The sequence below is a fragment of the Syngnathus floridae genome, chromosome 10 (assembly GCF_059516105.1).
Source record: "Syngnathus floridae isolate MCC-2025c chromosome 10, RoL_Sflo_1.0, whole genome shotgun sequence".
NCBI lineage: Eukaryota > Metazoa > Chordata > Actinopteri > Syngnathiformes > Syngnathidae > Syngnathus > Syngnathus floridae.
This window is the reverse complement of record NC_142422.1, coordinates 11616714-11631015: the sequence shown is the minus strand read 5'-3', so window position 1 is coordinate 11631015 and position 14302 is coordinate 11616714. Positions and strand designations below refer to the sequence as shown.

The 14302-nt window shown below is 45.4% G+C and overlaps 3 protein-coding genes across 8 annotated transcripts; 1 reads left to right on the top strand and 2 right to left on the bottom strand.

Moving 5' to 3' along the window:
* The first annotated feature begins 106 nt into the window (after positions 1-106).
* On the top strand, positions 107-4416 carry styk1b (STY kinase 1b). Its single transcript, XM_088388238.1, has 10 exons — positions 107-371; positions 1745-1817; positions 2171-2341; positions 2407-2739; positions 2825-3006; positions 3080-3154; positions 3290-3498; positions 3595-3635; positions 3703-3799; positions 3865-4416. The coding sequence occupies exons 2-10, from the start codon at positions 1763-1765 to the stop codon at positions 4055-4057; spliced, it is 1356 nt and encodes a 451-aa protein (XP_088244364.1). The 5' UTR covers positions 107-371; positions 1745-1762; the 3' UTR covers positions 4058-4416.
* On the bottom strand, positions 2080-10185 carry phc1 (polyhomeotic homolog 1). Of its 5 annotated transcripts, none has more exons than XM_088388208.1 (16): positions 10010-10185; positions 9039-9214; positions 8851-8961; positions 8598-8663; positions 8375-8518; positions 8148-8306; positions 7381-8031; positions 7176-7311; positions 6876-7051; positions 6427-6490; positions 6234-6321; positions 5653-5821; positions 5331-5580; positions 3296-5252; positions 2496-2988; positions 2080-2426 (listed from the first exon to the last, which is right to left on the bottom strand). In XM_088388208.1, exons 2-14 carry the CDS (start codon positions 9204-9206, stop codon positions 5101-5103), a joined length of 2334 nt encoding a protein of 777 aa, XP_088244334.1. In that variant the 5' UTR covers positions 9207-9214; positions 10010-10185; the 3' UTR covers positions 2080-2426; positions 2496-2988; positions 3296-5100. The 5 variants fall into 5 exon arrangements, with proteins under 5 accessions (XP_088244334.1, XP_088244337.1, XP_088244335.1 ...); XM_088388211.1 differs by having other exon boundaries at positions 2080-2689; positions 2792-2988; XM_088388209.1 differs by having other exon boundaries at positions 2792-2988.
* Positions 10186-10328: 143 nt separating this feature from the next.
* m6pr (mannose-6-phosphate receptor (cation dependent)) lies at positions 10329-14018 on the bottom strand. 2 transcript variants are annotated; one of them, XM_088388254.1, is made up of 7 exons: positions 13732-14018; positions 12863-13035; positions 12627-12796; positions 12348-12457; positions 11997-12127; positions 11622-11748; positions 10329-11450 (listed from the first exon to the last, which is right to left on the bottom strand). In XM_088388254.1, exons 1-7 carry the CDS (start codon positions 13735-13737, stop codon positions 11334-11336), a joined length of 834 nt encoding a protein of 277 aa, XP_088244380.1. In that variant the 5' UTR covers positions 13738-14018; the 3' UTR covers positions 10329-11333. The 2 variants fall into 2 exon arrangements, with proteins under 2 accessions (XP_088244380.1, XP_088244379.1); XM_088388253.1 differs by lacking the exon at positions 13732-14018 and adding an exon at positions 13584-13709.
* Between the last annotated feature and the right edge of the window lie 284 nt (positions 14019-14302).

Here is a 14302-nt window from a genome sequence, read left to right as displayed (position 1 = left end):
ACAAAGCCAAGGAAGGTTGGGCCACCACGGGACCGATGCGGGCCTCGGCCTAGGAGGAGATTAACAGAGCAAACAAAGAGGAGGCAGGGCAGGACTGTCACAAGCGTGTTGATTTGCCCCCTGAGGGCAAGGAAGAAGGAAGGAGCAATGGAGGAGCAAGGTGCTGGGGAGGAGGGCGGAGTTAAAAACAGACGTCAGAGCGTAGACAAACAGGTGTATGCTGATCCCCTGACAGTCAGACCCAGGAAAACAAGACCATGTAGAAGCGATCCAGGATTTCTCACACTGTCGGACCGATGTGGAACTGACTCCATGAAGACTGCAAAAGCAAAATAATTCTGGAGGACTTAGTACACAATTCAAAGTAAAAGGTATGTTATTGCTCCTGTATGTCAATTTGAAATCCTGCTTTATATTGTGTGCGGCGATAAGACGTTAAACAGAATAATTTAACAGCATTTTCAAGATTAATGTTTAGCGACTTGATGCTTTTTGTGCCACTTGTGGTTTTCCCCTTCATGGGCGTGTAGAACGCCGGCAGAAATGCAGAGGGACAGGTTTGCCCACGCTGACGTCCAAACGGTTACCTCCACGTCATTGTAGAATTTCCCAGTAGAACTTTTAGCCTGCAAAATTTGCTTTAACAACGCTTTGAGGTAAATAAGCACCATATTGTTAGGACGCTGTCAGAAAGGAAAACAGCTCGTCTCATAGTATTGCAGCACAATATATTAAAAAATATATACATTATGTAATTTACATTTTATTACATACAATTGAATTTCATGTTAGGTCAAGTCAATATTTTTAAATGTATAAGCTATTGCATAATGTGGTCACAGCAAAGACCTACTCTAATTCATGTCAGTGATAAAGATCTAGGCCAGAGCTATAAAATATGATTTCCGTGAATCTGTGTTGACAATGTACACGCTTGACTTTTTTTTTCCTCAATCTAACCACAAATTTACTTTGATTTAATTAATTACTTTATTTAAATTTGATAATTTAATGTTTTTAAATTGAAACATTTCTAATTACTTTATTTAAATTTAATAATAGTTTATTCAAATTGACACATTTTAGATTTGCACACACAGAATTGCTATTTAGTTTTAATTTTTCTGCTTGCTGCTGTACATTTGTTATAAATAAATCATTTCTGGACCAATTAAGTGAAACTAGATAATTTCCTGCAGCACACACGATGATGCCACGACACACCAATGCGTCACGGCACAGTGGTTGAGAATCACTATCGACCTAAATGTATTAGAAACTACTGGCGCGGTATAACTTGCCACAAACACAATACACATTAATTTATTAAAGATGAACAGTCTTATCTTCGTAAAGAGTTATGTCAATGTTCCTAATATTGTGACTTGCAACTAGCCCAGCAAGAAATCCTTGTTGAGTTTTCCATATTTATTTCATGTGTTTGACTCATGTCACTTGAACAAACAAGATATGGAAAAGCTTGTTCACACTTTGTTGATTTTTAGCGAACCAGACTATTGTTAAACCAAACAAGTGCTTTTTGAGGGCTGAACGGCGATAACATCAAAAATCCATCCAACAGCTACAACTGATTCAGAATGTCGCTGCTCGAGTTCTGATTGGAACCCACCACACCGGTCCTAAAATCTCCTCAGTCTAATCTTAGTGTCTATAAAGCCTGATTGACGATGGAGCAAAATATTTGCCCTGTGCTATGCAAATAAACTGGCCTTACTTCTTGTAGGCTCATCGCTTTGACAGGATGTCGTCAATATCAAACGCAGACTTCCGCTGCCAACCAGGAGACACAATCTGTGGTGAGCTAAATACTTGACAGCATATTTAAAAATGTACATTACTTGTGTCTCAAATGAGTCACTTTTGGTTTCGGGACTTTTGGGCAGTAATTTGTAACCAGCAACCGCATTCTTTCAGTTATTTCTTTGTAATGTATAATTTATTTTTCCTCTTAACGGTCTTACAGGTTAGACGTCAATTATTGGTGATTAAAGTTTTACGGATTTTGAACAGGGGTGTGTAGACATTTTATATTAACTATAAAAGAGCAGGAGTCAGAAATTATAAATCAGGTCAAAATGTTCCGGAAAGAGGTTAAAATACACTTTGTGATCATCTCACCACTTTTTTTTTTTTTTTCTTCCTGAGTCAGAGATTCGTGTGTATGAGAAGGAAGTGATCATCGTGCCCATTCTGCTGCTGGCCACCTTTGTGATCACGCTGGTCTTCATCCTCCTGCTGCGCTTCTGTCCGGAGAAGGTCGAGCGCATCCGTCTCAGCACCACCAGGCCCACCTTCAGGAGGGATCTGCACGGCATCGATGGTACTGCTGCTTATTCTTCACGGCATCGTGACTGGACTGTGCTGATTCTTTTGGTCTTCACGCAGCTCCACCCGGCATCAATGTTCTGGAGCACGAAAGCATCGCTTTAGACATGCCCAACACGTACTCCACCTTTCAGCCACCTAGCACGTACGCCTCCAAAAAGCTCTCCCTGTCCGTGAATATGCCCCCGCTGACGTCGGGCGCCCAAGCGCCGGCCTACAAGCCAGCGTTGGAAGCCGTGATCCAGCCCAGGGAGCTGCCGCGCCAGAGGCTGCCCGAGTCCTTCAACTTGGTCAACCCACTGCCGGGTTGCTTCCCCTTGCGCTCCAACTCCTCCGTGTCCCTCTACAGGGCCCGCATGGAGAACAGGAACGTGGTCCTACGAGTTCTTAATGGTGGGGGACCCCTTTGAACCTTCTATGTCCTCACTAGTATGAGCTTACTTACATGGACCTGTGTGAACTTCCTGTCCGGTGGCAGATTCGGCCGATGCCACTGAGAGGCACAACTTCCTGGGCTTTGCGTCCTTCCTGGCCCAGCTAGGGCCACACCCGTTCTTGCCCGAGCTGCTGGGCGTGGTCTCCTTGCGGGCCCCGCTGGTGACAGCGGTGGAGGAGTTGGAGAACCGGGACCTGCTCAGCTTCCTGTGGAGGTGCAGACAGGTCAGTTGAACGGTGGAATTTAGCGCTGTCAACGTAAAACCGAGTAAGTAAATGTTGTATTTGTCTCGTGCAGGAAGACGTGAATCCTCCGTGCGAGATGACCGAGAGGCGAATATTTACCATGGCCCAACATGTGCTCTCAGCGCTGGTTTGTAAACATTATTTGAAGATCCAATCAAATTGGTGTAATTAGTAATAAAGTGTTTCATGAATCTGTGTTGACCTTTTCAATCTAAACTTAGCCGGGTGATGATAATGAATTCACAAAACGTTTTCTCTCCAGACGTACCTCCACAGTAAAGATCTCCTGCACGGGAACATCCGAGCGCGCAGCGTCCTGGTCAGCCAGGCTCACACGGCCAAGCTGTGGGGACTTCATGGGGTCTTCACACGCAAGAACCAAGCAGCCACACAAAAGGACGACCCCAGCATGAAGAAATGGCAGGCGCCGGAGATTTTAGCCAGAAGAACTGTTGAACCCAGCAGTGACATGTGAGTGCGCCAGCTGGTTGACATCAACTTAATGAATCTTGTGGATTGTTTGCCCTTTGACCTCTTCCATCCACCCTGAATTTTTTTTCTCTCTAGATGGTCCTTTGGCATCTTACTGTATGAAATGGTGACACTGGGTAAGTTGGGCTAATATTTTTCAAATCAACTGGACAAAGTATTTATCCAAATTGTTTGCCTGTGTAGGAGAAGCTCCGTTTGCAGAGATCCCCGTCAATGAGCTCCTCCAGTTCCATCAGCGGGGCAAAAGTCTGAAGAAGCATCCCAACTGCTCCAACGCCCTGTAAGGAGTCCAGCACTCGCTCCAAAAGTCAAATGCAGCTTCTCAACTTTATAATTTCTCCGCAGCTATGCCGTCATTAAGTCTTGCTGCCAGTGGAAAGAAGCAGATCGCCCCTCGTTAGCCGACTTGACCCGAAAGCTGGTGTCTGGGGAGAAGAGCGCCTCGGATAAAGTCCTCAAGGGGGCGCTGGCGGTCAACCTGGAGCGCTACCTGCAAGAGGCTGGCTACGGGGAGGCCAACAGCTACACCATCTTCTGATCAGAACAAAAAGGCGGTCCACTTTATTTTACCTGTGCACTTTTCCCACAACCAACTGTTACATATTTCGCTTTGCACATGAGGAGAAACAAAACTTGTATACTCGAGATTTTTTATTAAGCTTTTCTATGAAATGTTTTATTTTAAGGTTTAGGCAAAAGGAAATACAGACTTTCAAACAGATGTAAACTTGAAGGGCATCCGGTCGGAGTGGATGCTGTGGAATGACGGTTTGTCTGCTTTGTTTACCAACTTCCTGCAGCCCATATCAAGTAACAGATGCCATCCATGTTTGTTATTTGTACGCTCCTACATCGAACGACCGTGAACTGAATGACGAATAAAATGTGAATAAATAATCGTCGGTCTGCTTATTGCAAAGTGGAGGAATACAAAACACAACCTCACATCGCCCCATATTCAGGTTGCAACGAGTGGCCAAAATTCCAGGACTGGTGTCGCTTGAAATAGATTTGAATAGATTTTCTCTCTCGAGCGCCAGGCAACACAAACGGTGGTGCAGCACATTAAGGCTTACAGGCATATAGTTTTTATTTTCTGCAAGGAACAATTAATGAAGTAAGGAGCACAATGGCATTTTCATTTATTTCAATGAGAAGATTTGAAATGTTTTGCGTTACTTGCATGCCTCATGACGCCAGTCCTGGAACTTTGACACGGCACGTTTAGTTGTTTACAGCTCCTAAAACTTGTCATGAAAAATTCTTTTTGAGTAAAAAATGTAAAAGATACAAAACTAAACTTTTAGAAACCGTTATGAACGACTCCCTCCTTGTCGGACGGGAACTTGTAACAAAAAAAATTTGAAGCACCATTTTCAAGAAGGCAACGTGTCTCATGTGAAGGTAACCTCGCTACCACTTAACCAAGTCCAAGTTCTCACTATGGGGTTAGTGCACTTAACATGGTTAATGTCGTCACTCATTCTCCAGCCAAAAAAGCCAAACGTGTTTTGGCACATTCAAGGTCCAGAATGTAAACTGTCAATCATTGTGTGGTGTCGAAAATCCAAATAAGACAGCTCACTCGCGCAGGCTGTTGATAGAGGCACAGATCTTGAGGGCGGGTCCCAACTTGATGTTCATGGTGGAGATGAGATGGTCCTCTCGGAGAAGCAGTAGCGCCTGCCCGTCGATTTCCTGCGACAAGAAGTGAGCGGCCAGCTCCTCGCAGCCTAGACACGCAAGGATTTTTTTTTTTAAACACGAGACTTTCTTCTTGATGTAAAATGTCATAATGAGAGTGTTCCAACCTTGAAGCGACGAGATGAACCTGCAGACTTCCTCCACGCTCCACTGGGCCGGAGTGGCCGACAGGAAGCCGGCCGTCTCCATGGGGAGGCTCCCGGGAGCCGAGGCGGCGTCCGACTGGGGAGCGTTATCCTGCTCGGCTCTGGAGCACGAGCGCGAGTGAGAGGAGCTGGGAGAAAGAGACGGTGTGTCCTCTTCCTCCTCGTCCCCGTCGCTGGACGCGTCCTCCGAGCGGCTGGAGTCGGAGCGGCACTAAAACACCAAGACGAGTCAACAGGGAGTCTCCAATAAACCCGAAATGCCCGTTTTTGAATTCTTTGTTACCTTAACGTTTAGATGCTGGCTGGACAACTTGCTGCCGTTGGAGCTGCTGCGGCGAGGGGGCCCGCGGCGCCTGGCCGCATTCTCAGTCGTGGCCAGAGGGGGCACCGGCGTCGCGTCGTCGCTTCGTCCCCTGCTCGACTTGTAGCGTTTTCGGAAGCTTATGTTGTACCTGTTCACAACGAAGACACATTGAGTTGAAGTCAGACCCAAGAGAAGACAACTAATCCAGTGATCCAAAACTCATCTTCATTAAAGTCTGGTGCGAACAACAAAAACTTGGGCAAGGTTCAAATTGTGGCGCCATCATAGAGCAATCCAACCCGATTGCCAAACAAACGAGTTTGTGATCTAACACACAGATGATTGTTGACTTGCTAAACACATTAGCCGTATTTGCAGTTAGCGTGTCATATGACCTTTTCACCCTATGAAAGGGGATGATTGACTCAAGTACACCTGCACGTTATTTGCCTGTTAGATTATCCATGTATCAACATTATTCACACAGGACAAAGAGTTCCAATATGAGCAATTCCATGAGGTTTGCTGCGATGCATTTTACTCAGTGGAGGCGTGCGTACCTCTTTGCACAGGTGTTGGAACAGAACCTCTTGGTCCCTCGGAACTGGTTGGCTGGCGCCAGGCTCGAGCAGTACTCACACTTCAATACTAAAAGAAAAAGGGAAAGGTAAGGCACCAAGGGAACCTTATTCACACAGGTGAATTCACACAACCTTATTGTATGTGTGTGTGTGTTAGCGTTAAGTCACTTACAAGGTGGGCCGTTTTCGGCGCGGGCGCCCAGTGCAAAGTCCCGATCCTTGAGGAGCCCTGCGACCTTCCAAATTAAACAAACAAAAAAAAACTGTTCAAGAAATGGCAACTTCTGCCAAGGCTTCAATATTTATCACCCGCATCATCAACAAGTGTTGCGTAATATGTTGCTGTTTACGCAGCACAAATGATTATTTTGGAACCATTAGTCCGGGCAAGTAATGAGGGAAGAGGGTGGGCGGAGCCATTTCCGAGCCGAGCGGCCTGAGAGGGAGTTTATGTCGTGAGACTGAAATTGTTTTGCACGTCATTAAATTCAGTTACAGTCTTCATCAAGTGAAATATTATTTGTCTGAAATGTCAATAAAACTAATGGAGACGGCTGTTCACGTGGTGGTTTTTTGAAAACGGCAATCTCATTAAGAAAGGAGCTGACGATAAAGTCTTACAGGGAAAGGCTCGGCTCCCTCCTGGATGACGAAGCCCTCGATGAGGTGGGTGAGGACTTGCGGCTTGACCACGGCCTGGGGGAGCGGCGCCCGCTCTTTGTCGCCGTGGACGCCCCTCGACAGCGGCAGAGGCAGGCTGGGCGCCAACGGGAAGGAGGCTGCGGAAGGGGGAGCCGCTGAGGATGGAGGGAAAGAATTGGAATAAAGTTGAATTTGGTTATTCGCGATACACGTATATATTTTATATACTCAGCATTGTCCTGAAAAAAATCCATATCGGTCAGGTCCGAGTTTACGTACCGGATTCCTTTATGGGTGCTGGAGTTAAAGCAGGAGTGGCGTCCTTATTGGGAGCAGATTCTGAAGATACCGCCGTCGTCTCGTTGGGCGCTTCGCAGTCTGACTTTCTCTTCAGGGAGCCATTGACGGACTTGTTCTATCAGAAAAAGTTTATTTGCAGCCGTCGCTCAAGCTTGCTTAGGTAACAGATTCCGAATGAGCTTACCACAGGTGCGGAAGTGTTGTGCGAGACGCCGTTCATGTTCTCCTGGGCTGCCACGTTTCGCACCTGCGCCAGGGCCACAGCCTGCACGCCGCCCGCCATGCACTGCCGGGCCCCCACCAGCTGCACGGGAATGTGCGGGTGGTTGTGGGCCGCTTGGCTGTTGCCGGGCGGCGCTGGGAGAATTGGGAGCGGCTGGCGGGGGGAAACCTGCATGGGTAAGCGGTGTCCGTGCGCCGTCTTGGGCTGGATGGGCACAGGACCTTTGTCTGCGGCGGGTGTGGCCTGCTGGAGGGGCTGCACCACCAGTGTCTGAGTGTTGACGTTGGCTTTGGACGCCACCGAGCTGATGGAGTAGCCCTGGGTGGAGGTGGGCACGTTGGAGGTGGGCACCAGGATGACGGGAGCGGCCGAGGGCGACAGGAGGAGCTGGGAAAGGGGGAGCGCTGGGGAGGCGGAGGGCGCCACCGAGGCTGCGGGAGCGGCCATCGCCGGCTGGGTGGAACCTTTGACGGCGATCGCATTGCCCGATGATTTGGCCGCTTGCTGCTGCTGACTAAGGGGAAAGGCGCCTGGCTCTTTTCTGTCAGGGACCTCTGACTTGATGGCGAGTGCTCTGGGAGTGGACACACAGTGTAGGGCCAAATTCTGCACCTGGGAGACAAAAAAAGTTTGCTTTCGGTTCCTGCGAGCTTAGTTTACAGTACTGAAGGCCAGCACTGTTAATAAACCAAAAAGTTGACTTGACTTGAGTGTGATGTTGCTCCAACCTGATCACTTTCTGGCTGAGCGTTGGCTGAGGTAGGAGCTTCGGTCTGCTGCTGCTGTTGCTGCTGGGTCTGGGCCACTGTTGCCACGGTAGCTGTTGCTGTGCCCCCAGGCATGAAGATGAGCTGTGAAGCCAGAGGAGCCCTGAGGGAACGGTTCACCTGCAGGACAGAGTCTCGTTGTTACAATGAGCCAGGACGCACAACTTATCCGTGTTGTATCGACTCACCCGAAGATACATCTGCCCCTGTCCTGGCGTGTTCCCCCCCAACAACACTGACTGGTTGAGGGCAGTTGTTGTCGCGGAGGTGGCTGTCCCGTGGGGACGGGGAGTTACGCTGGCTCCCCCCGCTGACGTAGTACTGAGATTCACCTGGGGGTAAAAACATTCATTCTGATCCAGATGTCGAGTTCGCAGATCAATGCAAATGAGTGGTGATAAGAAAGTGTACAGTGGTGGCCGCCTGGGAGATGCTGCTACTTGGTGTGTTGGACTGGCGGCTTGCGGCGAGTGTAGCCTGGTTGGGGGAAAAAAAACAAAAAAACATAAAGAAATCCCTAAAACAAGCACAGCATATTTTGACCAGAATTTACAATAATAGTATTTTTTTTTTCTGTTGAGGAAGAAGTAGTATACCAAAAATAAGGAAAAATTGGATTGCCTTGCTAACGCGGAGGAATTGTGTACTTCTGATTCCTGCCTACCTGTTGCACAGCGGCTAGGTTATGCAGTTGAGCGTTGTTGATCTGCTGCTGTAGCATGAGTTGCTGGAAGTACTGTGCCGCGTTCGGCTGTCTCTGCAAGGCTTGGAGAGCCTAAAAACGAGCACGTCGTCAGATACAGAAAGCAAACGTGGACTTCACGCTGTATGCAAAGGAGCTCGGGCACTAACCTGCACAGCCTGTCGCTCGTAGAGAGACATGTGGGCTATCTGCGGTGGGCGGGAGGTTCTGCTTGTTTGAGGGTTTCCATTGGTGGTGCTGCTGGTGCCGGTGGTAGTGGTGGTGGTGTTGCTGTTGTTTGTGCTGGTGCCGGTGTTTTGGTCCTCACTTGCATCCATTTTGGCTACTAGAAATAGTGAGCAGTGTCAACAAAATTGAATCAATGGACACATCTCACAAAAAGTTGTGACTGACCTAGAGATCCACGAACTAATTTATAACTATGGATTATAATAATTTGAACGTTACAAGCTCATTTTAAAATAATTGCCACTCGTTTAACGGTGGCATCTAAAATCACAATTATTTCACGAGAGAGACTGGAAGAGTTATAAAAAGGCAAAGAATAAAATCTAGCATACTGGTTGATGTCAATCAATCCAAAACATGTGATCGTGTATGGAACACTGAATATTTCTACATGGCAATGTTTGCGGGTGCTGATGCTGCGGTGCGTCCACACAACTGGCAGGAACTCATATTTTTTTCCATGCAGATGCTTATCACTAAACAGTGTTTTTTAAAAAAGCAGCACACTGAGCCGACCTAAGCGCAGTGAAGGACCTGACCACCAACAACGTGATCTTCGATTTCCGAAAGAAGTCAACCTGAGAGCGTAAAGGACGAGGAAAAAAAAAAAAAAAAAGGCATCATTGGGATTGGTCCGTCCAGCTAAAAGGCTACCAAGCTCGGGCGAACAATAGATTTGGCTAAGTATGACCCTTAAAATGCTGAGTAAAAATTTAAATGATCAGAAAAATACGGACGTTTATGGGATCAAGCGACGGCCATGGTGAAAGTTGATGATTCGCTTCCTAGGCGCTAACTAGCCGCGCTAGCATTTAAAGCTACATTGCGAGCAAACATACAAGAAGTCATCATGAGCGTGTGCAATCTCGAAAAGGCGTGCTTGTGTCTTTACCTCTTTTCTCGGTCAAATTTCACTCCTATTTGCAGGGATTTGTAATCCCGACAGTTTCGATTTGAAACCCAGACGCGGAAAGCCTTTTATTGGCTTTTTGGTTCTAAAAAGATAAACCGCCCCCCAACAGGTCGATTCTTCATCTTCTTCCTCGCTGGAATGTTTGGAGCTGTGTGAATGACTTAAGCAATGCTGCCATCTACTGGACGGTTTACCTTTAGCGTTTACTTTTTCGAGGGCATTCGGACCATGATATTCAGTCAATAAGAGGGAAAATTCCTTCGGTAAAGTTGTTGCTTTAAAAAGAATGAGCATAAAATGTTCTTTTTTATTTTATTCAAACAGCACTGCATACAGAAAACGTCCACACATATTTGAATCCCAAAAAGTACAAACTATTGTGGCCTAAACAATTTTTTTTGATTGATCAAGGAGTCCCACAGATTAGTCACTAAATAATATTAAACAAAGCTGGAATTGATGCAAACCAAGCAGTGACATCATGGGTTGTATTCTCATTTCAATTTTTAATGAAATTAAATGAATGTAGACAACAAAACAAACAAACAAAAAAAAAAGTCATTCTCATTTATTTCATTGGATGTCCCTTGACATCATATGGAGTTAAATAACTTTTTCTATCAACTTTGGTCTTTTGCAGAAAAAGTGCATGTATTTTATCAAAATATACTCACACATACTATGTGTCTTATTTTCATACATCTGCGTACATTTGCCTTGAGAGAGATGTAAAGGGAACCGATTTGGATTAATTAGTAGCTGTTTTCTTAATATATTAAATATGTAGGTCATATTCTAACTAACAGTTTGTGACTAAGAGAAGTGAAAGCATTTAAATCAGAGGTGTTAAAGCCCAAGCCCCGTCCGTCATAGCTAAATATGAACATTCACATTATGTAACCCGTCCTAAACTAAAGTTTAAAGGAGCAGCTGGGTTTCATGGCCCACAGTAGATAGTTTTAACATTCTCTGACATAAGCATGGGGGGAAAAAAATGCAAAATATATTGTATCAGGCTAAGCAGGTAGAAACTTAAGTTTCTTCAGATTTCTTGAGACGAAGCCTCATCGTAAACCTGGACGAATCCCTCGTTTGCAAAATATATTGTATCAGGCTAAGCAGGTAGAAACTTAAGTTTCTTCAGATTTCTTGAGACGAAGCCTCATCGTAAACCTGGACGAATCCCTCGTTTGTTTACCATCCAGCGAGGTAACAAACGTGCACTCAAAGCGGACCGAGAACGGAGTTTCATCAAAGCTCTCAGTAAAGTCACACAGTGAAAAGCTACTGACTGGCCACCGGGTTACATCGGTAACAAGTGGTCGTCCCTTTCTTCTGGCTCCTCGTCCTCAGTGGACACCCCCGTGTAAGTTGGAGGCTCCTCTCGATCTCGTGAACGGCACACAAAGTCGCAACCGTCCTGTTGAGAGGATCGTGTGTGCAGGACGTTAGTAAAAATCATGCCTGGGTGATGTGAAATTTTTGAATACGTTGAATTCAAAATAGGAATAACGTGTGCGAGTATCTTCAGCATTCACACAATTAGAAGTTGGAGTTGATGCGACAACGTTGACAGCGACTCGGAACTTACTGCCGAGAGATTGCCGACCTCTCTCCAGAAAGCATAGTTGGGAAACTGCTCCATGCCTTTAGCCCCCACGATGAGCCGCTGGTAGAGGAACCCTCCAATCAGGTAAACGGCCAGAAGACAGAACACGCTGGAAGATGAATTGAGAATGAGAAATGGTGTACTCAGAGTGGATAGGAAAAATCTACACACCATGTGTTCAAATGCCAGGAGATCTTGGTTTGTCTTTTAAAAACATTTTGTCCTTTTACCCATATGCAAATATTTTTTTCCCCAGATAAAAATAGAGATAATGTGTTTGCACAAGTGTGCACACCCTCGTAACTGACACGTGGTAATAGGTTGAGTGTATTACATCCCGTCCTGCGATGTACTCACACAATGAGTATGATGGAGCCAATGCTGAGTTTGTACTCAAGAGGCGGACACACGGCACTGGTCTCAAGCTTGAACTGGTAGAAGCAGTTCTGCGCCCGTTCCCTGTTCTCTTGCACAATCTCCAGCTTGCCCTGAAAATGGATGATAGTAAAATTCCTTAAAAATAAAAAAATCTTTCTACACTGTTTCTGCGGCTTTTGTGTGACACAGATATGATTGCCGAACCAGTCTGTCGTTTTGTTTGCAATGACTATATGGTAACGACTATGAACGCATTTATGAGACACCTTCTTTCCCAGCACAGGAATGGCCTTTCATTTTTTTGTCTGTGTCCTGAATCCACCTACTCACCACTTCAAAATTCCGGTTGCAGAAAATCATCAGGATGGCTTTTCGCTGTTCCTGAGAACAGTGGGTGTCGTAATTTTCTCCGTTGCCGTAGAGCAGCCACACATAGTCACCTGCAAGGAAGAAGTCCAAAGGAAAAAAAAAAGAAATTGAGGAACTACAATAAGAGAGGACAAATGACACATTTTCAAGCTGAAAGAATTGAATGAATGCTTAATATGTCAATATGTGCCCATATAAAACGGTGGGGACGTTGCGTATGTGGTTTGAACAGCAACTCACTTCCTCCGATGACTTCTGTTGCGTTGTACATGCCGATCACGGTGATTTTCTTCTCAGTTTTCTCTCCTTCCACTTGAATGACGCCGGCTCCGGGAACACCGCCTGCATCGGCGCACAACCGGAAGACATACGAGTACTTGGCCTCTCCAATCTTGGCCTCCGCTGAAAAGCTATCGTGAGGGAGATTTACATTAGTGAACGTTTGCATTGCTCGTGGGCGTCGGAGCTTGACTTACTTCCTGTGACCGAGCGACTCTATTCGCTGGAGGACTTTGCGTTCTGACTCGGACTCAAATGTAAGTTTACAGTTTTTGGTGGTGCTGTCAGCGTACGCTCCACTTCCTTGCAGGACCAGCTGGACCACCAGTGTCCACACCAAGAGACACCTTCTGATGGGATGCGTCAACACCTGAAAAATGACAATACAAAATAAAGTGTCCATCACCCCCTCTGGTGGTAATCAAAAGAATCACAGCCTAAGTACATTTCAGTTGTATTTCCCTATTAAGTACATAAGAATATGACCCATAGTAAGACACTACTAGAGAAAATAATGCAAATAAAATACTAATTCTACCTTTACTTTAGAATTATGAAGTCTAATTCAATCAGATTTAGGACCTCTCATTTTTTCAAGGGAGCAGTTGCTAACATGGGGTCAGTATTACATCAAATTTATTTACCTAGCATTGCAATATTTTAGGTCGTTTTTTTAAATACGAATAAATTTTTTTTACTGTGATTGTAGCGTGCATGTACATAGTATCTATGTGACGGAAACGTCTGAAAATCGACATGAGCAAAATACAGTATTGATTCAAAGTACTAATGGACTCAAAAACAACGTGGCATTTAAGGGCTTCAAAGATATTGCGATAACGTTATAACGTTAATAAAGTCCACCGATGAGCAAAGATCCTCCTTGAGACCATTTAAGGATCCAAGCAAAGAACTTACAGTACTGGTGCGTGTAGGTTTCATCAGTAAATAAACACTTGAACTGCAATCGTCACAGTAGTAACAGCTTCCAAACGTAGGATGCTTTTTGCTAAGCTTAACAAATAAGGATCAGGGGGAAAGTGTGAGCAGTATCTCGTTAACGTACCTGCATTATTTCTGCTTTTATCTGCAGTTTGGCGTCCAATCAAGCAGCCAGTTACTGAAGCGTAGCAACGTTGCAGCGTTCACGCCACTTCCTGGTTGACTTTAATGGACACGTTGCTTCACATTTGTCCTCAAGTCAAATTATGACATCATCACATAAGGTTATAAACGTCTTGGCTGCTTCAGCAGGGTGATTATCTCTTTGAAGGAAATGCTTTTAACGCCAGCCGACCTGCAAACGTGATGTAAGCAGAACAGTTAAGAAAATGCGGAAGTGAAACTAAACATGTAATCACGTGACACAAGACACCTATGACAAGCGCCAGATTCCTGCGCGCTAAGTCAGCTGACCGGAAGTTCCACCATGAAAACGATAAAAACGGCAAAATGCTACTGGGAAATTGTTACTGAGGGGAAATAGTTGAATCATACAAATTATTTATATCTAGCATGGTTCTCACAAGATGTGACAAAAATGCTTACACTATAGATACACTATGGATATATGTGCACAAAAACTGAGAAAGAGGAACTGACGCAACACTTTCAAGTAAATTTATTAAAAAAATTTT